The sequence below is a fragment of the Anser cygnoides genome, chromosome 1, assembly GCF_040182565.1.
Source record: "Anser cygnoides isolate HZ-2024a breed goose chromosome 1, Taihu_goose_T2T_genome, whole genome shotgun sequence".
Classification (NCBI taxonomy): domain Eukaryota; kingdom Metazoa; phylum Chordata; class Aves; order Anseriformes; family Anatidae; genus Anser; species Anser cygnoides.
The window spans coordinates 121312419-121335321 of record NC_089873.1 but is presented as its reverse complement, the minus strand read 5'-3'; the positions used below and the strand labels follow the sequence as shown (position 1 = coordinate 121335321).

The following is a 22903-nucleotide window of genomic DNA, read 5'->3' as shown; positions in this document are numbered from 1 at the left end:
TGGCACTCAGCACTTTGATCATCAACTGACAGCTAAGCCAGCACTGAATTTCTTATGTGTCTTCTATTATATCATCTATTTCCATAGGCAAATAAATCTTACATAGCAAGACATTGATTTACTATGGTGTTTTCTTCATTTTTTTTGGCATTTATAGTTTGCCTCTGCGTTCTACTTTTATCTCCTGTAAGATTTAACTATAATGCAAATATCATCCAGGTCTACATCTTCCTACAAAATCTCTGTATAAGTCATTTGTTGTAATGAAATTTTATCACATGAAATACCATTAAAACAAAATATCTTTTGGTTGGTTTGAGATTTATGGTCAAAAAAATCAATAATGATAATCTAATTCTTTCTGCTGAACTTCACTTTATAACCCATAAAATAATGCTAGGATTTATATATTTGCTAGCTTTAAATTTATGGTAATTTTTTTCCTAATAATGATAATCTGATTTCATGTAAAGAAATTTATTTTATGACAGAATACTGCCAGGGTGAGACTGTATGTTGGTGAAAGAACAGAGACAAAGCCTTTGAAATGTAGACAAATGCTTGCATTATTTCCTGGATTGGCTACTGTTGTTTCCTCTTCATACTCTTCCCAAAGGAGTTTTGATTTACCCAGAATCTTGCAGCTTGTCTCATCATTACACATAACTATTTCCAGCACATCCACCTTTATTCTCTCCAGTGACTTGCAGTACAATATCACATCAAATTACTCAAAATCCCCCCCAGATAGATTTTCAGTTTATATTCTAGAAACTTTGATTTCATAACCTTGAAGGCACTCTGCCAGATTGACAACAGATGACTACCTAGCATTTCCAAAATACAGATTTAAGGACTTACAAAACCTACTTGTTTTCATAGCTTCTGCATTTTGATAGAAGATTAATTACAGGCATGCTATACAGTTGTGGAATTCATAAAAGCTAAAACTGATAATTTTGAAATCATCTGTGGGCAAAGTCAAACACCCCTTTCCTGCTTCTATAGTATTTTATAATTATTAAATCCAATGAATAGAAATTTTGACAGGCAGATGGCAACTCAAACAGGATGGTCAGGAAAGGTGGAGAAGAAGGAAAGAGTCTTCTGTTTGAATTACTGAAGCTCCCAGAAGCTCCCAGGAATAAGATACATGATTAGATTAAAACAAGACAGCCACAAGAAAAGCTATAATGGGAACATGGAAAGAACTATGCCAGCACATTACAGAAAAACATAACACGCTTTCTGAAGGAGAAGGCAGACTGACTGTTCCATACTTCCCTGGATCCTACTATTTCTTCTTTGATCACAGAGATACCATAATCACTGAGATGCCCCAGTTTTTTAAATGCGTCCATCCTTACGATGGAAAATTCTACTTAACATCTAACTTAACCTGTGTTGCAACCAGAGTCCTACTCTGAGATCCCACAAAGAGAACAACTGATTACCTTCCTTCTAAGGAGGAATTTATGCCAGTGAAAAGTGGTGCCATGTCTCTCCTTAGTTTTCTCTTTCTTAGCTTAATCAGTTCCCCTTTTTTAAAACTTTCCTCTCAAGGTATGTTTTCTTAACCTTTGACATCCCTGTTGTTTCACTATGGAATCTCCAAATCATTTTATGCCTTTTCAAAAATGGTGGTTTTGCACATGTATTGGGTTTGGTTTATGTGGCAAGGTTTTGGCAGCAGGGGGGCTGCAGGGGTGGCCTCTGTGAGAAGAGTTCAGAAGCTGCCCCTTGTTAGATAAGGGCCAGTTTCAGCAGGCTCCAAAGGGACCTGCTGCTGCCCAAAGCCGAGCCAGTAAGTGATGTTTGCACCTCTGGGAGAGCAGATTTAAGACAGGGAAAAAACTCTGCTGTTCCACAGCAGCTGGGAGAGCAAAGAGTGAGACCCAGCCCTGCAGCCCCCCAGGTGAGTGCAGCAGGAGGGCAGGAGGTGCTCCAGGCAGGCAGCAGCAGTTCCCCTGCGGCCTGTGCAGGGAGAGGCCCCCGGTGGAGCAGGCTGTCCCCCTGCAGCCCACGGGTCCCACACGGAGCAGATCTCCACGCTGCAGCCCGTGGAGGAGCCCACGTGGAGCAGGTGGATGTGGCCTGGAGGAGGCTGCGGCCCATGGAGAGCCCCCGCAGGAGCAGGCCCCGGGCCGGAGCTGCAGCCCGTGGAGAGGAGCCCACGCAGGAGCAGGGGGTCTGGGGGGAGCTGCCGCCCGCCCGTGGGGGACCCGTGCTGGAGCAGTTTGCTCCTGGGGGATGGATGGACCCCGTGGTACGGAGCCGTGTGGGAGCAGTGCTGGAAGAGCTGCTGCCTGTGGGCAGCCCCCGCAGGCTCAGTTCGGGAAGGACGGCATCCCGTGGGAGGGACCCCGCGTGGAGCAGGGGCAGAGAGGGACCGTGAGGGAGCGGCGGGGACGAAGCGTCAGGGGCTGACCGCAGCCCCCATTCCCCATTCCCCTGCACTGCTCAGGGTGAGGACATAAAAGAGGGTGGATGTGGGGGAAGGTGGTTTTGGTTTGCTCTTAATTCTCGCTGTTCTAGTCTGCCAGTGATAGGCAATAAATTATATTCATCTCCCTACACTGAGTCTGTTCTGCCCATGATGATAATCGTTTACTGAGCTCCCTGTTAATCTCAACCCCTGAGCCCTTTTGATCTTACTTTCTCTCCCTTGCCCTTTGAGGAGAGGGAGTGACAGTGGTTGTGGAGGAACACAGCTGCCCAGCTGAGCAAAACCACCACAACAGGCAACTTCTTTTTACATATCTACAATGTTACTACTAAAAGCACTATATGGCTATCTTCTTTGCAATGTGCAGTCCTCTATAGTTCCATACCTGATTCCAGAGAATCCCTGTTAAAAGCTATTGAAAAGCCTCATGAAATTCAAAAGATAATAAGATCTATTGGCTATTACCTTCTGATAGAAGGAAATTGTATTGGTCTTATTGTCTGAATTATCTTCCAATTGTTTATGAACAGGCTGTTTAATTGTCTCAACACTTCTACACAGCTAAAGAAGTTACAGTGACTGATCTGTAATTTTCAGGGTCTTTTAAACCCCTCATCCATCCTTCTGAAATTTTCAAGAAAACCTTGCATATTTCTAAGAGTCTCAATTCTTGAAGTTGTTCAGGTTGAATTTTCATTAGGTCCAGACTGTTCGGAAACATTCAATGTAATAATAAGGATCTAACTTATTTCTCTGTTCTTTCCAAATTTCCTTTTCCATTTTACTATTTGTGTATTACAGCTGATTACAAAAGACATTGCTTTTCTCTCTTATTACTTATAATTTTTTTTTCTGTTTAAAACAATCCTCCATATTGACAAAAAAAATAAAATTAAAACACATAAAATAACACTTAAAATAAACACTTAGCTATTTTGAGGCCAAATGGTAGGAATTTTTGTTCTGACAATGGCTATGAACCTCCTAAATTCCTACCTCCTAAAACCGTAACATTATTTTGCATACTGTGAATTTATCTAGGCACAGTCAGCCAATGAATGCATTTCAACAAATAAAATTATATACTAAATATAAGTAAATAAATATATAATATATAAATTTAGTATATATAAATATATACTAAAAATAATTCTTTTTGAGTTTCTCATTCAAATTTCTAGAAATACACTACCATTCTTGGTGTGTTTTAAGTGCTGTATAGCATCCTATTTCCTTTACTCACTCACTCATCCAAAACTTTAAAAAGTATTTCTTATATGCACAAAAAAGTAGTTAACTATCATTTTCTCTGGTACTTACCGTACCAGGCATCACCTCAAAGTTGTGAGACAAGCCATTTTATCCCACCCACTGATACCCTCTGTAACTGGTGGAAACAGCTCTAATCACTGAGAAGACTTCCCATTCAAATCAGCTGATTGAGATATTTCAAAATGTGCTAAAAAAGATTTGTAAAACAGTAATATAGACCATATTTCATCTTCCAAGTATTATAATTTCAACCCTGTGAACTACTATATAACAGTTTTATTCAATGATTTTTATATACTTGTAAGATATGTTTAATATGCTGTATCTGTACTAGTTTTATACGCATGTGAAAGATTCTGCTCACCTTAATAAAGAATTCACCTGAAGTCACAGGTGTTGCCTGTATTACAAGAGATATTTAATCCATTTAGGCATCCATTAGATTGTGCAACTTTTTCGTTATTTCAACAGCTAATTGGAAAGTGACTTTCTAAACACCGCATATTCTGGGTCATTTAAATTTACTACAGATTGGAAGACTTCATCTAAGACTTCCTCCCCACACTCCCAACACTAATTTCAAGCTCCTCAGAAGAAAGAAACATTGATCACTGGTTTTGCGCTAGGAGGTGTTAGCTTGTTAGGATCCCAGTAAGAAAGGCACTCAGACTTTGTAAAGTATCTCTTAAAACACTATTTATTGGGGATAACACTATAAATAAACAAAAAAAAGAGATTAGTACAAATAATCTTAAATCCCTTCATATGCTGGGAAACCTGAGCTACGTGGAATTGAATGTGCCTCCAACCATGCACAGCATGCCACACAGATTCCATCCACAGAAAGGTTACCCTGTTTTGGTCAGTTGAGCTCTTACAGGGTTTTCTTACACGAAAAAAAAAAAAATCAATTCATCATTTTCACTGTCAAACAAAAATGACATTCACATGGGAATGTGAAGTTTTAGATAAAGGCAAGAGCACGCAGGTGAGATAACCATTGGTACTGAGTAAGCGCTGCCTGTAAGCTCTTCTGTTACAATTAGCTTGCAAAGTTTATCCTCCAGCAAAGGGCTAGCACAGCACAGCGCAAGCCTGCACTTACTCAGGTTAACCATCGTGTGGATTTCTACCTCCCTGATATACAATGGTCTTCTGGTTAGCATCACTACAGAATCTTACTTTACAGTGGGATGAAAATTATTTAAAACAAATTGAGATTACTAAGTTATAGGGCTGTAAAAAGGCAATTAAATACCTTACCTGTAAGCACTACTGTGTGTTCTCCACCACAAGCAACCTTATTAACCTTTTCCATAATTCCCAGTACAGGTTGTGGGACTCTATTGTTCTTCAGCTGTTCAGGCAATAATCCCAGTTTCCCATTCTCAGGTTCTCCAAAAGTATAGAGCTCACCATCTCCTGTGAAAATACAGAAGAGAAGAGGACTCACACAAAGCACTCAGAAACAAGTCTGGATCATCTAGACAGCTGCAGACTCAAGTCAGTAAAACAGAAAAGTATATGAACCTTACAGGACAACTGAACATATTTGTATGATGTCCAAATAGCTGTGTATGTGCATTAGTATGCCTTGATGGGACTTGGAGGAGCTAAATTTTAACACCACCTTCTTCACAAGGTAAGAACCATTGCCTGCAAGGAATATAGCCAGGGAAAAACAAAACAATAAACATCCCATGTCAGAGAGGTTATTATTCCTTCTGTAATCAGTATTCATCTCAACTGAAGTTGTTCATAATAGTCTCAATTAAAACAGAAAATCTTGATGGAAAATACACACTTTCTTCTTGTGAGATACAGAGAAAAAATAAAAAAGCTGAGTAAATGATATGAAATTGCATGAAGTCCAGACAAGAACAGTTATATATCAACAACAGTGGTTCCACAGCAATAACTCCACCAGAAATAAGTTCAGAAAAAATACTGAGACAAAACTGTTTCAAATACATTCCTGCAGCCTCTTTCTGATCTGCCAGAAAATGATATCAGAAGAGCTTTCTGATTTACCCAGACTTTTTACAAATTCAGTTCAAAATCTGTTCAATCCAAAGTTTGGGTAACTTATTTTACTTTCAAAGTTTCCTTTGCTTCATCTTTCCAATTACCTCTTTTGATTTTTCACTACTATGGAAGTCTAAAGTACCATTCAATATAGATCCTAAAGTACCGTTCTCCTAAAGTACTATTCAGTATAGCATCCTTCTACAGTAGTTAAAGAACTAACATGTAAAATGTATTTTCCATTGCTATATTTACAATTTATCTACTTCCTGCATTTCTGATTTTCTGTGCTAATGGGCCTCCCACTATTCTAATAGGTCAGAGTGAGGTTTTGTTGGGAAATGTTTCCTTACTGTCATGAACGGCTTTAAATTAATAGCTGAGTGTTCTCCACTCCAGAGAAAAATGAGTTCTATGGAATAATATCTTCTTAGCAAATCATGGCCCAAAGTTTACATGTGAAAATATTTACCCTGCAAACATCAACACACACTATTTTGTAAGAAAAAGTTTGGTTTTTAATCTAATTTGGTTAATTTTTAATCTAATTTGCACATGGATAAGCAGAACTCTCACACGGAGCTAGTCCAAGACAATTAAACATTTAGACTAATGTAGGAGCTGTCTGCTCAAGGGAAATTTGAAGACATAGCTACACTTACGTAATCCACATAATAACAAACCACATACTTATACTGCATTACTAATGCTCAGTCATCAGAAGCACACATTTACAATACTTTTGGAAACGTACATTTATGTTTCTGTACAAAATGTACTTTTGCTTTTAGAGGGATACATTTAGTGCTCACAAATTTGCTTTTACAGAATTCAGAGGCATTACTATTGCACTATGCACAACAAATGTTTGAGAGATTCATATTCAAAAGCTCTAAATTCATTGCCAATATTAAAGTTGAATTAACTTTAGAAATGCTGTTTTTTGCCCAATGACACTGAAAATAGATGTGCTCGCAGTGTTTCAAAGCTGAAGCCTTATTTATGTGTTCAGAACTGTTCATTAGAGAAGTCCCACTCTCTCCACTGAACATAAGCAGGGAATAAGAAAACAAACTTACTACTAGTTTTGTGTTAGCCTTTTTTCTTAGCATAGCTGCTATGTTTGTTACTTTTCATTCCACTTTGTCAGCCAAAACTTAAAATTTGGGAATTTAAGGTTAGTGACAATGACCAGAAAAATAAGATTACATAAAAATAGAAAATATGATCTAAAAGTAAACTAATGCATCAAAATGTAAAGTAGAAAAAATGAAGCTATATATGCTTTCTAAAAAGCGAATGAGATTAGCCAAATTATCAAAATCAAGTTAATAAAAATGGAAGAATATAATTCAAAATGAACTGAGGTTTATTAAAACTTGAGTGTTACAAGCCAAGGCAGGAAAGGATTTTTTTTGAATTTTTAATTCTGAGGATAAGAAAGTCAAAACTGGTGTCAGTTAGAAATGGGTCTTTTTTATTCATTTTTCCTTACTTTTACTCTGGCAATATACTCATTTAAAACTTCCTTTTGCATGAATAAAAACTGAGCAAGAATTTCAAGTAGCAAAACTACAGCTTCACTACGCATAGCTATGGGATGACTAGTTACTAACATGTTTTCATTTAAGCTGTCTGACATATTCCAATAGATAAACTAGATTCAACGTGTTTTTCCTGGCAAAGTCTTTGCCAGTGACACTTTTTCTTTTTTCCTCTGTGGCGCATGACTCAACAATTTGTGCTGAACAGTGACTACAGCAGTTGGTGCACACACAGAGCAGCACTGAGACCGCCGTTGCCAGGACCTTCCATAAAAATGGAATGGAATGGAATGGAGTAGAGTAGAGTAGAGTAGAGTAGAGTAGAGTAGAGTAGAGTAGAGTAGAGTAGAGTAGAGTAGAGTAGAGTAGGTTTAGTTTAGTTGGAAGGGACCTACAAAGATCACTGAGTCTAACTTTTTGGCTAATCAAAAGTTAAAGCATATTATTGATGACCTCATCCAAATAAATGCCTCAAACATGAACAGGCATGGGGCATCAACCACTTCACTGAAACCTGTTCCAGTGTTTGACCACCCTCACTGTAAAGAAATTTTTCCTAATATCTGGTCTTGGCACAGCTTTGTGCCATTCCCACGTCCTGTCACCAGTTACCAGTGAGAAGAGACCGGTGCCTCCCTCTCCATTTCCCCTCCTCAGGAAGCTGTGGAGAGCAATGAAGTCAAGAAGGGTTCTGATGCATTCAGAAAACCCTTAAACTACCATGTCTTTTAATGAAACAGTGCTTCTCCTCACATCCTCTCAGAGGAAGTAATTCTGGAGCCGTCATGCTGATCTAAGATGTATGCTACCTTTGTTACCAGTAGTCTACGAAAAGAAAAAAAAAAAGATCTAAATTATGAAGTATTTTCTTCAAATGAAGCCTGAGGATAGGTTTTCAATGAATTTTACTTATAGGGAGAATTTGAAGTATGTCTCATATTTTATAGTAATGTTCATTCTGGACAAAAAATTAAAGAAAAAAAAGTTATGCATTTTTTAGGACACCTAAGCTTCAAATCTATTTAAATTCATAAATCAGTCAATCAACTTGAAAATTCTGGGGGAAAAAAAATGTATCCCATACTCAAAGCACAAGGACTGTAAAAAGGCCATTTTTCATAAAAGCCAAATTCCTGCTTTAAATGGAAACTGGTCCCAATTCTCAGTGCAAAGCTGCAACCCAGCACTTGCATCAAAAATTTAGAACCTAACTTTGACGGCACAATATTTATATCTAAAGCTCACAATTTGGCCTCTGCCTTAGTCAAAAAAAAAATCCCAAACTATTTTATATTGTTTTATATGGGTTCTTAGTTTTTTAAGATTACATCTGCCTCTCACTATGGTATGGAGTCTCCAAGTACCATGCTTCTAGGCCGCTAAGGCCGGCAACTAGACTAATTGTCTTTTCTGAATGCTGTGACTACAGATGCAATCAGGAAATAACAATAATACAACGACACTCAATGTCAAGTTTCTTGCAGGGTTTCACAGGAGTCTGGTTATTAAGAGTAACCACCACAATGTATTCACAGAGCCACATTGTCTTTGGCAAGGTAATGAATCAGGTTAGCAGCTGTATTTCCTACCTACCATCATCAGAGGTGTAACCACATCCTCCTGCCTGTCCTTATTTTATCATTCATTCCTGACATTTTCTCTTTTCTTTCATTAATGACATTTTCACACAAACCATTTAAAATAACACCAATAATGTTAACAACACTTCATTTATTTGCACATATCTGTGCAGAAATGTTTCTGTTGCATGCTTCCATGCTCTTCTAAGAGGTGTTTCGTAGTCACTTCAACGTGTTTTTTAAAGAAACGGCAGACAATCTCAGCTGCTGAGAAGTGTATTTCATTTCTAAACTATGTAATGTGTTTAGACTTCTCTGTTCAGTTTGATTTTCTATTTTAATTCTGATCTTTATTCCTATGTGCAGAAACACTCTGAACAGGCCTCAGTAACAGATACTTTGCAGTTATGTGCAGCAGCATTTTTTAAATTCTGAAATACTAGCCTAAGTAACAGCAAAAAAAAAAAAAGAATTAATTGTAGCGTCAGAGTTTCTATAATCAAACCATTCCATTGACAACAAGAGGTGTCAATGCTCCCACTGGAAGATTTTATTAGGGACTGCAAGAAGAAAAAACAACAACACAAAACTTACATTTTTTGGAAGGTAAGTATTAACGTCTTAATATCCTCAGATCTGCCATGTATTTCTTCAAATTCATAAACCCCAAAAAGCACTTAGGGGTTAACTACTAATGCAATTCTCTTTGAAGACACCACAGCATTTTTTTAAAAACACTACTGCACAGTAAATATTAATCCAATCACAATCTAATTAATAGGATTAGAGATTCGAATGGTCAAGCTTCCATTGACTTCCCAAACTAATCAAGTTTATTACATTTTTTAAACTTAATAATCCAGCTAACAAAGATAAACCCATTTACTAAAGTAATTTTTGAATACATTACACATCCCTTTAAGGCAAACTGTAGTCTAAAAATTATGAAGAATACCGATAAAATGTAAATAGGATCCAGTCAAACTCAGATAAATTTTCAGTACAATTATATGTGTGCAGCGCATCTGCATTTTAGGGACATTCTGTTCAAAATAAGTCCATGGAACCTGGCTATTCAATTTTTTTCCTCTCATATGAGTCTTCTCACATGTTAAACCTTCCTAGTGTGGTATGTTTTCGGTATCACTAAACGCAGGTCACAGGAGCATGTCAAGGAAATGAACAAGCAACAAGGAAATAGAAAATTATCATTGCTCCTCGAAGATAGTGAGTACTGTATAAGACAGAAGAGATGAGATCTGGCTGATGGCAGGAGACAAAAGAATTGAATCACTGTATGATCTCTTGAATAAGTAAAGAAAAAAATGAAATATTTTTTCCAGATTAAATTGGTTGACACCTCCTCACAGACTGGAATTCTAACCATGGAAGTCTTTGGAATGGATGACCTTTAAAACTGGTCCTTAAAAACAACTGTAAATTATATAAAAGGAAGGAATTTGGGGAACCCACAAATCTCTCTATGAGAAGGTATCTTCTCAAGGAGAATTTACTTTGACCTTGCTTATAGTTAACAGTTCTGGCAGGAGAAGCATCAGAAGATGTCTAATATATTCAATTCCTTTCTGTTTCCAAGAATGTGACTCTGCGTTAGACACCACAGTAGTGGTTAGATATATCTGGGTTTCCTGCCCTACGTCTCCTTCAGTGGACAGATGACACTATAGACACTTGCCAAGCTTAGCACTTTCCGAAAAATTGTTCCCTCTTGAGTGAGTGTGGCCAAAGACTAGTCAAGTAAAGATCTGTAAATGGACTCAAAAAGTGTTGCTACATTTTCAGCTACTTCTTTCTCTGTTACTTTCTCTGAGAGATATTGCTGATACAGGAAGCTAATGTCCTAAGTCCACAAAAAGACTTAGTAGATAAGAAAAACTTTGGAGTTTTCTAGTACAATTGAATTACAAATTCAGATGATCAAATACCACAATTTCTATAAAAACATATTTCTATTTACTAAAAGTTTTGCATCAAGATTACACTCTTCATTGACTGCTACCGTACTTCATAGTACTTTTCTGGTAGTTAAGAACCTTAAAACATATTCCTACTGAACCTACTTAAACAATCTTCTTAAACAAAAGCTGTTTCAAAGAAATAACATCTTTAATTTAAAAAGGAAAAAAAAAGCTCAAATCTATACAACATAACTTTTTTTCTTCCTCGGTTGTCTCTTATTAATGAACATCCTGACCTGGAGAGGGCACTCTGTGACCATGCTATGTATTCTAGTGCGTCCTCATTAACCACCTTGTATGTTTTAACCCAAACATGCCTGTGATCCTACCAGCCCACTTAGCCAATATACATTTTATGTCAATTGCAAATATATTAAGAAAGGGAACCATATGGTGACATGGTCATCAGTTCAACCCTGCTACATAAATCAAGTCCTACATCCTGCAACCATGTTTTATTATTAAAGATAGTATACTATTTGATGCTTTTTAAATAACAAGTCATGTTTAAAAAGACAAAATGTGCTAATTATACAGTACTGTAATAACTGGCAAAACAAGTGTTGAAAGTTTGCTAGTGACGGTTTCTTCCATTTCCTTCATAGTAATAGCAATCACAGTCTAAAAACGTTCCTTTGTATTGTGTTGAGGGAATTAATATTGATTATACACCCACCCGAACTGTTCAAATTTAATTCCTAGAAATACAGAATCACTGTTTTTTTTCCAGATATTTCCCCCAAAATTATGTATCAAAAACACCACTAACAACTTTAAATTCTAGTGTACATGATAAAATCATACAATCAAAACATATGGAAAACCCCCCGTGCTAGACAAACTCTTAAACATAATTTCAAGCATAATTCAATGACTAAATGGCAATTTAGAGAAGAAAACCTCTTATCTCTCTTCTATAAGAATATTCCAGATACTCCATAATTATCTGGTTTGCTATGTTCTACTACCACTCAGAGGCAGACTACTGAGGATGTGAACCACTGTCCTGAGCCAGTCCAGCAAGTAATACAAGCAAGTCTCTTCCATAAGGAATAAAAGAATCCTGCCAGTAATAAAAGTATCACCTTTTTTTTCTTTTTTTAACATAAAACCTTGTAACAGCATAGTGCCTTCTTAAGTAGGCTGTAAGAAAAAGAAGGTAGCTATATTTGTACTTAGACTCAGCTTGCAGAACTTCCAAATTCGTATGAATTAATGGCTAGCATCAGGACTACAAAAATGTGTGACTATGGTCCACTTAAATTAAATGTGTAGAGCTGCTTTTAAACTCTGTGCAACAGAAGATTTTTTCACTAAAAAGCCCAACACTAAACTTCTATGCTACTTACAATATCAGTCAAAGAAAACTGCAAGGGCCCAAAGGAAAATAATTTTTCTTCAAATTTCTTTTTTTTCCCAAAGGAAAATAATCAAAAAATATTTCTCATTTCACCATAAAAAGGTCATCTGTGTGCCAGTAGTTTCAGGAAGGTAGAGTCAGGCTCAACTTTTGCAGGATTTCCAGATACTAGAGGCTGAAAATTAAGATCTCCCATCCCCCAACCAGGCTTGTTTAAACAGTAATGGGTTCAACAAGTCCTCATTTTCATTGGTGATAACCAGCTTATCTTCTTATTAATATTTTAAGGGGATCCATTTCTCTCACTCAGTTGTTACCCTAATTCCTTTTTTTCATCCCCCTCCATTAACAATTTCCACTTCCTCAGAGAACCTGGCACACACTGTTATCTCCTTGATCTTAGACGCTTGCCCTCAGCCCACCTTTTAATGAGAGCTTTGTCAGATCCCATTGCGATCTTGTCAGAACTTCAGCTCTTGGCTCTAAGGCAGAAATACAGACCTTCTTACTATATCCTTGAATTAAGGGTCTTCTTTTTTTTTTCCGTTTATTTCAAGTTCAGGAAGATGTAGACTTCCCAACAGGTGCAGAGCTCCTGATCAGTCAGAGGTATTTTGTTCATTTATTGTAATAAGGCATCTGTAGTAGAAGTTGCATGCTACCAGCATAACACCTAATTAATACCTCGACACCGTAGGAAGCTCTCATTCTGTTAACAGCATGTTCTCAGAGAGCTGTATAGATATTCTATGTGGAAAAGTAATATTTATCAAGTTGATGGAGTAGTTACTGGGTACCTATTAAAGGCTTTACAATCAAAACTATTGATCCTTCAAAATCTTTAATTACTCTTACTCTAATTTGCTATACTGTGAAGCTTAATAATGTTAATATATGGCTGAGAGGAATTCATAGCTGCTCACACTTAACACTGTCCATACTGACTGATAAATTCAACCACATGGGCATTGTTAAAAAATGAGTGGTATCACCACTTCGTAAAAAAAAAAAAAGAGGCGGGAATATGTAGAGATGGCTTGGAGAACAGACACCAACTTACTGTAGGGTATGCTTCTCCTCGCAATGTATATTGCCTAATTGACTTAAAAACCTAAGAATAAGACGTAACATCAAACTTTGACAACAATGTTGCACTGCTAGTAAATGAGATTAATTTTACCTCAAAACATAGTAAGTCTATTCAGTATTTGTATTTTCTAGATGATCATCAAACAAACAAGTGTAATTTCAAGAAGAACTGGATTATTGAAACCATAGTATTAATCTACATTTGTCATAACCTTCATGAAAATAAAATTATGTATAAGACAGTCATTCTTCCTAATATCCTTCATTGTGTATATGCAGAACATTTACTGCGATTTTTTTTCACGGGATTGTTAAATCAATAATAATAAACAATTACAGAGTAGATTATATATAAATTCTCCAAATAAGTGAAACGGTACCATGTTTTAGAGAACCTCTCACCAATAAAAACTCCCAGTGCGATACAAAACCACACAGATGACTTTCTCAGAACAGTTTGTAACAACTATGGCCTGTATAGTTTCAAAAGTAATGAATGTCTTATTAACTACCTTTACCAATAAAACAACCTGAGAACCAGTGATTTGTCTCTGCTAACCATTATCTCATCCTCTTACCTGTTATCAAGGCAGAATGATAATACCCACAGGATACTGACGAAACGGGTTTTCCAACATCCACTTGACAAGGGACACAGACATAAGCTTTATCAGCCAAGCCAATCTGACCTTCTGAATTATCACCCCAGACAAAGAGCTGCCCATCCTCTAAAATGAAGACACGGAAAGTTAACAGATTTCAAAGCAAAACTACACTAATAAAAAGTTAATTTACCTATTTAAGAAGCATTTCATAAGCTCTGTGTACAACACCACTAAACGTCATTATCTCAGGGACATAAAGTGATATTTAACACAATGCAACAAAACAGTCTGAAGTATGAGGGTATTCCCTAATCTTCTCAAGAGTGACTCAAAACACTTAGTGATCCACTGATATTAGACCATAAATAGCACCAGTACAAGAACATTCCTTCAAAAAGAGGAAGACTGAGAGTATAAGACAATTCAGTGGCCAGAGGTCAGCATGGAAACATCATGGTGAATTGGAGGCATATTCTCATTTCTAGTAGCACGTCACCACCTTCCTGTTCTTCCAAACCTATTCCCTATTCTGACTTTGGTACTCATCTCCCTTATTCTTTCCTTATCTTTCAGTTCTCTTCACAGGTTATTATATTGCCCAGCTTCATTTTGTTTTACTTGAACTATCACAATAGCTGTTCCAGTTTTATTAAGACCAGCCTCTGGTGACACAAAGACCAATGGCAGCAATAAGAAGCAAAAACAGGTAGTGAACAACGTGAAAAATCTCAAGAGTTTTCTAGAAGAGATAAGGCCTTCTCTCTGCATATTTCTTATTGGTGGGAAATAAGCTGTGAGTAAAACACCTATCATACACAAAGCTACTGAGATGCTGCTTGGCACTAAAACCATTCAAAGTTCATTTACAAATCTTATGAGAATGTTCGCAATTGTCACAAAAAATACAAACCAAAGAAAAGCAGGCTAACATCTTTCTTAAATACTCCCCTGCTCTGTCACTTTCTGAAATCACAGCCTCAATAATTTATCCTAAACATGTACAGAAACAGTCGCTTTGCAACAAGTCTTGAGAAATTACAGGGTAATAAAGGACTATGGCTGAACATATTATAACTGTGTAGACTTCATCAAGTCATGATCATGTAATTTCGCATTGGAGTCACAGGTTAGGCCACTCTCAGAATTAGTAATGACACTGCTGTGTAGCCTGTACCAGCAGACCAAAATAACTGTAGTGAGAAGTAGAATTAGAGAAACTTCGTTTCTGTTAGATTCATGTTTTGCAGCTGGCTTCCCCGGAAATTAATTGGAGTTTTTCCCATTTGAGAGTACTCATACTGTCCTTCCTTTGTACAGATTCTGTAACTAGTACAGAATGAGACCCGTTGCAGGTCATTGCCCATGGAAAAGTTCCGTTCTCACAAAAATTTTAACAAGTTATTCAGCAGCCTCCCTTTACCACATTGTGTGAAATAGGCAATTGTCTATAAAAAAAAAAAAAAAAAAGGAAAAGATCTTAGGTTTAATGGGGAAAGAAGACAGGGAGGCATAGAAAATATACACATACATGCAGACAGAGAGAGGGAATAAATGTTTCCCTGGAACACCAGGCTCGAACACACATAAATAGATTTTATTAGCTGTTGCTCTTACCAGTTACTGCTGCTGAAGTGTATGATCCAGCTGCTAGCTGTTTGATCTTGTGCTGGTTGGTAAAAAAACTAATTAAATGAAACGTGGTCCTTTCCTCTGTGTCACCTAATCCCAACTGACCTTCACTGTTACCTCCAGCAGCATACACATTTCCTTTTTCTGCATACAGAAAACCACATGTAATACACAGAAAGAGGATATTGTCAGCAGTGGCAAGAAGTCAGAGAAATTGCAGCAAGTAATTTAATTTTCTATGAGAAAACATTACAGAGAAGTCGGGGTCTACTGCCCTGAAATATTCTACAGTTGACGCCAGATGTTCCTGTTGTAATTAGCAGGGAGGTTTTCCTGCACACATTTAGATCGGAATAGTCGATAGGCCTTACATGTCTGTGAACTGAGTGTGTTCCCAATCATTTTGGAGGCTGATCTGAAAAGCAAATATTACCTGAAGTTCTGCAAGAGTCCTCATAAAATTACTACCTGTGGCCCTAACAGCTGGAAGCAGCTCCTTCACTAAAGAATTTATAGTTTAATTAAGATAAAACAGGGGGAAAATGGAGAATGATGTCACAGGCAAGAAAATTAAAATCATATTAGTACGTAAATTCAAGAGATACATAACTTGATAGTTTGGAACAGTAGGGATGAAATACATTTTTACTTACATTTTTATTAGAAATCTTTTACTCATTTTAATATTCAAATCACTTTCATTAACTAGCTTTTATTTTGTTTCAGAATCTTAAAATTGAAGTTAAAGCTGATGATTGATATCTTTAACTTAAAAGAACTTCAAAATTTATATTTTTAATTTTAGTATGTTTCGTTTTTGAAGTGCTTATCTACGATGAAAAAGCCAAGGCCCATTAATAACACAAATCCAGACACAAATGTGATAAGCAACTAACATACAATTTACAAATGGTCCATGCTATATAAAAGGTCACAAATTATTTAGCCAGAGTGTACACTAAAAGTGACTAATATTTACGCTGTGCAGTCTTGCATACTCAACTGATATTAAAATCTTCTGTTTTATTCTAATAGGCCTATTTACAATGCTCACGGTTTCCACGTATGTAAACTCCCTAGTAAACAAGCAAATCTCTTTATCACATTACTGCAAGCTACAGCATTGCTACCACAAAGATGGCTATTCCATTACACAACTTTTAGAACCGTAACAATAATTTGCATCAATTCCCTGTATACTCTCTCCCTAAAAATGTATTTGTTTTCAATTTAAATTTAAAGTTTATTTATTTATATCTTAGTAAAGTAACTTGTCAGTGAAATTGCAGACTACCTTGTCTAACTAAAATGCAACAAACTTTGAAGGCCTCAAAACGTAATGTTCTACTATCTTTACTGAAATACAAAACTTCACACTAGTAAAGATACGTACCCTTGTTAAAGGTAAATTTGAGCACAGATATATAAAAACATACCTATAAAGGACTTAAATTTAATATCGGTAATTGTTAGCCACACCTCAAATGCAGGCGACAAATTTTTTCATCTCTATACTATTAGTAAACTCCTATACAACATTATTTTTAAATTCATTGCACAGAATAATTCAAGTATTCAAAGAATTGGATATCAAGAAACAAGTTTTAACAGCTCACTTAGCTTTTTTTTTTTCTTTCCTGAACACTCATGGGGTTACCAATGTAATTTGGCATTAAAACGAAAGAAAAAATCTAACTTCAATATGTACATAGTATGTTACATACCTGTGTAAACTAAAGTGTGGTTTCTTCCACAAACAGCAAGTTTAGTTTTTTCTGGCTTTAAAGCTATGAAGTAAAGGCAAAGAAGAGGAGAGAAAAAGTTACAAACAGTCTGATAGTTGGTTTAACAACAAAATGTTCTATGCTCTAGAGAAGGCTATGTTTTTTTTCTTATTTTTACCTAGAGAATGATTACAAGGTTAGTTGGCCATTTGATCTTAGCACATGATGCATTAAATCAGGATTCTCCTAAGAGAAGAAAGCAAACGTATCTTAAAAACTTATAGCTGCTCTACTCAGGATAACTTGATGATGACTACTTTATCCAAATGCCACATTCCACAGAACTTACCATTTACAGGATACGCCTCAAAGAATACATCAACTTGCAGTACAAAATGCATGCTTAGAGCTTTCTTCAGTTTTCATTAATAATACTGTTCTTAATTCACTCCTTCACTTCTTCCACTATTTTAAATCTTTAAAATCATACCTTTTTTTTTTTTTGTCCTGTCAAACATACCTTCCCTCGTAATGCACAGCTACTTTCTTGCTAGACTTTTGCTCTGTACTGACCTTTTATTAATCACTAAACTCACAACTGGTAAGGGCAGTCTTACCTGGACTACTGCCTAAAATAACAGATTTTGCATATACCATCCTGACTTAAAATCAGCTCAATTACCACCCACCCATGCATATCTTCTATGCAGTCAGGTCACACCAATTTACCTTATACAATACTCATGATGCTCTTAAAACAACATTATTTTTACATAATGTATTTTTTTCCACTGCACTGGTCCATGAGAAAGGCAACAACCATCATCCCTTTCACAAAAACCTTTTCAGTCCTTCCAAATCAACCTTCATCAGCATTGTAACATTCAAATTTAAATTGAATTAAAGTCCTTCATACTGAACAAATCTACCTACTTAAGCCTGATCTCTCTCTGGTGTATCATATAGACACAAACAAAAATTGTGCAAACTCAGAACCCTACTTATCCTACCTGTCATCTACTGTTACTACCAGTTTAGAACCATAGTATTTCCAATATTAGTTTCTTCCTAAAATTTAATTTGCTGCTTTATATCCCACCACTGCCTCCTACATCAGCCTGATAAGCTCAGCAGAAGCCCGTGCTCCCTAACCTCCCACTTACGCTAATCAATCACATCCAATGAGCCATGCAATATTGACAACATTGCTGGCAGTTTTTCATAACCAATTACATTAGTCTCCAGTTAAACTCCAGAACTATTTTGTCAGAAAATGAGCAGCCACAACTACTTGGCCCTGAGCAGAAACTGAAACGTGTTTTTGCAACCCCACTCCCAGAGCCAACCGATGTCTGAAAGCTAGCGAGAAAAGCTCCAGGTCTTTCTCCTGCTGCCTACTGCCAAGAGAGGAAAGATACCCCCTTGTGACTTTCTTCAGTGGAAACCAGGTCTCTTTTGAATTGCTGTCATCTCTCTGTTTTTTGTTTGTTTGTTTGTTTTATATCTCCATTGCAATCTGACAATAAAACAGAACTTGATACCCTATCCATTCAAGCCAAGGTAAGAATCAATCTCTCACATGGCTGACAGAAGATGTGAACCCGAGAGTGGCTGCATTCTCCCTCTGAAGTGAAATAGAGAGAGGAGCAGATAAAGAATAGTGGAATAAACTAAATTAGGAAGAAAACAGCTTGAACAAACACAGTAATTTGTTTTCAAGCAATAAACTAACAGATTGATCTGCTCACAGAAAGGATGAGGATAAACATTTAAATGTGAAAAGGAATGTGTTAATGGGATAGATCTGATTTGACATAAGTAAGGGGATAGGGAAGAAAGTATTAGTTTTGCTTGACAAGACAGAACTGGCTAGGAAAGATTCAGAAGATAAAAGAATGCAAAGAAAACATATTTTACAGCATATGAAGGAATATGGACGTTCATTTTATTGTTTTTCTACACTTCGTACAAATATATTTCCATTTATGCCTCCTCAGGCACATCTTACACTTGCTAAAAAGATGAAAAAAGATTGGATTCTATGTATCTGAAGTTATTTTCAGACACAAAAGGACCCAGAATCTGAACTGAAGGAAAAGTAGCCAGGTTTCCTTTTAAACTATCTTTATGAGCTTATGCAGTAATATGCTACACATGATGAGTAAAGAAATCAGTCTGTTACTCTGGAACTGCATCTTATAAAGCACATTTTCACAAGGGTAACCTTTCAAAAGGACAAAAGAAAAATTAAACAAACCTTTAACACATGTTGGTTTGCTGACAGTATTCTTTGATCCTAGTCCTAATTGGCCCCAGTTGTTACTGCCAAACACATAAAGTTTACCATTCCCTGAAAGAAAAGGCACAGTTAGAATTCGTATGAGCGTTTGAATATCTCACACAAGATGAGATGGTCATTCACACACTATGCTATTTATTTTATCCTTTATATCGGAAGATTCAAAATTAGGCACTTCCATACCTAAGTGTAAGCAATAATTACTATCCTTGTGATTTTTCAACGTAAGAGTAGTAATTGCATTGTGTATGTGTAAGAAAACCCCTGCCAGAAGAAGGGACAAAAAAGCAGAACAGACATCCTCTCCTTTAACTACAGCACAGATAAAGCACTCATCATAAAATAAAAAAAAGTGTACTCTTGGACAGACCCTGGAAGCACAGGAAGCACAGTCACTATAGGGCTACTTGTAAAACAACAATACATTTATCTGAGCACGCACACTTTTTACGTCAGAGACAGGGATGAATAATGCAGCTATATAACTAACACAAACACAAAATTCTAATATTCATTCAATTCTAATATTCAATATTCTATTGGGGAGGAATGGTGGTTGTTTGGTTTTTTTACTGCTAAATTTCTTCTCTTAAAATGATTTACAAATTTGCGCTTCTACAGAACATAGTTTACGATACATTTTCAAATAGGTGCACAAGTTGTATGGGTTTTCCTTTGGACGTATTAGGCCTACTACAAGAGCCTTTTTGCTTCTCTGCATCTTCCATCATGGATTAACAAAGTACTCTGCATATAAAGAAGAAATGTATAAAAACACCATGAAGTCAGGGAGTTTTGTTTGCCTAAATGAAAACATCAGATTAGAAATCTTCAACAGGTATAATGCTAAAATTTTATTTCCAAAACTGTTATGACATATCATTGAATTTGCAGATTTGACCATTACCAACAGTGAACTGTTGCAATTCAGAACAGTCCATTATTTTAAGAGGATGGTAAATGAACAGATAAAATTTTTTTCATCAGCCATGCAGATCAGACTGCCAAATCTCACTACTGGCAATACCTTAAAATGAATGAATCCCATTCCATTTAATTTTTTAAACTATTACCTCGTGTAAAGCTCTGAAGTTCACATCCAAAGATAAAACCCCTCCTTCAACATAAGTCTTTGCAAACAACAGAATCTGAGTTGTCAAAAACAACCCAACACCACAAACACAAAAAACAAAAATCCCTTTTACAACTGTTAAAACAAGATCGTTTACTTTTGCTCCAGCTCTGCAGGTCTTTGTAAGTTAGATTCCATCACAGAGCTGTCATGTAAATAAAATCCTGGTTACCCTAGCCATCAATTATCGCATGAGCACAACACATTTCCACATAGCAATGCCAAAATATTATGGCTGTTTGTACTTCAGTAGCACAGGTTCCTTGTGAAGGTTCTGAATGTGATTTACAGAGACTTTGATATATGATTTGGCGATTTTTAAAATACAAGAATACTGTTACAAAAATCCAATTAAAAAAAAATATATTCAAAATGAAACATAACTAGTAACCGGAGTCTCAATCCAATTGTCAGATTTGACAATTTATGGAATATTGGGCTGTGTGTCAATATTACGTCTTTCCAATAAGTTGAAAGGGAAAAAATTCTGAGGTAAAGGCAACGCTTACCAAATTTTACTAATAGCATTTGTATCACCATCCCAATTTCGGTAATGCAACCATGCCAAAACACATGCAGAGGTGTGTCACTGAAGGCAAAACACACCGTGACAGAGAAAATTTTATTAGCAAATAGCATCCTACTTTGTATCCCTACTTTATACTTTTTAAATGCCTGTGACGATGGTAGTACTTGTGGGAACACGATGCCAAGTAGCCATAATTGAGTTTAATCACATCCTTTTTTATCTATTCAGAATTCCAGCAGGTCATGCTTTTAATCCTATAATCTGCTTTCTTATATCAATCTTTAAGTTCTCAGACATTGCGTTATAAATCAAGAAGCTTAACAGATGAGATTTTTTTATACATATATTCTTTACCAGCTGAGTGACAGCCTTTTATAATTTCAGGCTTCCAAGACTTAGTGTAATAGAAAATAAGAAAACCGAGACGTATGTAATTCAGACAGTGAATAAAAACTAAGGCACTACAGAGAAGCCATATCAAATGCCTGTAATGAAGCAACATTTCTGGGTCCCTATACCAGACCAGGTTTTAGAACAGGCATAACATGGCATCAGAACTGGCCAGGAGACACTTCAGAACTTTGCATGCAAAATGCCCTATTTTCGTAACTGTGTACCGAGTAATCTCTAGTCATCACCACAGATCCACTGAAGTGAGAACTACTTTCACAGCAGGCAAATAGGCAAGGATCATTTCAAAACCTTGAAAACTCCAATTGCTCATGCCGTTTTGCATTCATGTTAGAGCAGATACACACAGCCCATGGCCATCTGCCACAGGGAACAGCAGGCAGAAGACTGGTCCAGCACAGTAAGATTACAATTCTGGGCAAAAGAAGGGATACAACAGGGTATTAAGAAAGGGACTACCTGGACTGTTTTGGTGATGAAAACATACACCAAACACCAGTCTTCACCCTCCTCCTGATGCAAGACTAGGCTATTTCTCCAAAGTATTTATGCATTGGCACATCACCAACGTTACACCAACTCCGAGCTATTAACAAAAGCAACAAGATGCTTACATCTTTTGAAACAGCAGATTTTGTAAGAGACTTCAGGAAGAGGGTACTGACCAGGATATTTCCCATATGGTGGCTGCTACTATCATTGTGATTCCTTAGAACCCCGTTTGTCATGTGCAACCCTGGTTCATGAAGCCTGGCTATAGGCATTACTCAGCAGCTGGGGAGTACAAGCTGAAATACTCTACATGCTTCATAATATTAACAGCCACCCATCCATCCCTATTCACCTATGTTTTAGGCATTTTACCCCTTGCTTCCTACATGGTATTAGTGTGGGATAGAGATAAAATGGGGAGAGTACATACAGACTTTGAACATTAGGACATTCTGTTAAGAAGCTATATTGAGTATTTTGGACAGAGTATCATATGCCAGGCGTCACGATTTTTTTTTGTATTTATTTGTGCTATTTTGTTAATAAACTCTTAACACATCGTTTGAAATTCGTATACAATTCAAATACATCTCATGAAAATGGGAATGACATTAATTTTCTTAGGCAAGTCACAATATTCTCAAAAGTTTTATTGAGCAGTAAGAACAGTCATGCTTAGGATATTTAGCATCATACAAACACAAACAGGAAAGTATGTTGCTTGCTCCTACACATATCAAAAAACTAACACAAACATGTAGTAATCCTCCTCGTTTTCCCCTTACAG

At 36.6% G+C, this 22903-nt stretch overlaps 1 protein-coding gene across 1 annotated transcript in view; it reads right to left on the bottom strand.

The window, feature by feature from the left end:
• The window catches only part of RPGR (retinitis pigmentosa GTPase regulator), a 47795-nt gene that overhangs the window by 19575 nt on the left and 5317 nt on the right, over positions 1-22903 (bottom strand). Inside the window, exons 3-7 of the mRNA XM_066980282.1 lie at positions 19511-19603; positions 17254-17316; positions 15515-15673; positions 13874-14023; positions 4982-5140 (exon numbers count right to left, since the gene is read on the bottom strand). Of these exons, the coding sequence (XP_066836383.1) occupies positions 4982-5140; positions 13874-14023; positions 15515-15673; positions 17254-17316; positions 19511-19603 (624 nt within the window). The remainder of the gene's footprint in view (positions 1-4981; positions 5141-13873; positions 14024-15514; positions 15674-17253; positions 17317-19510; positions 19604-22903) is intronic.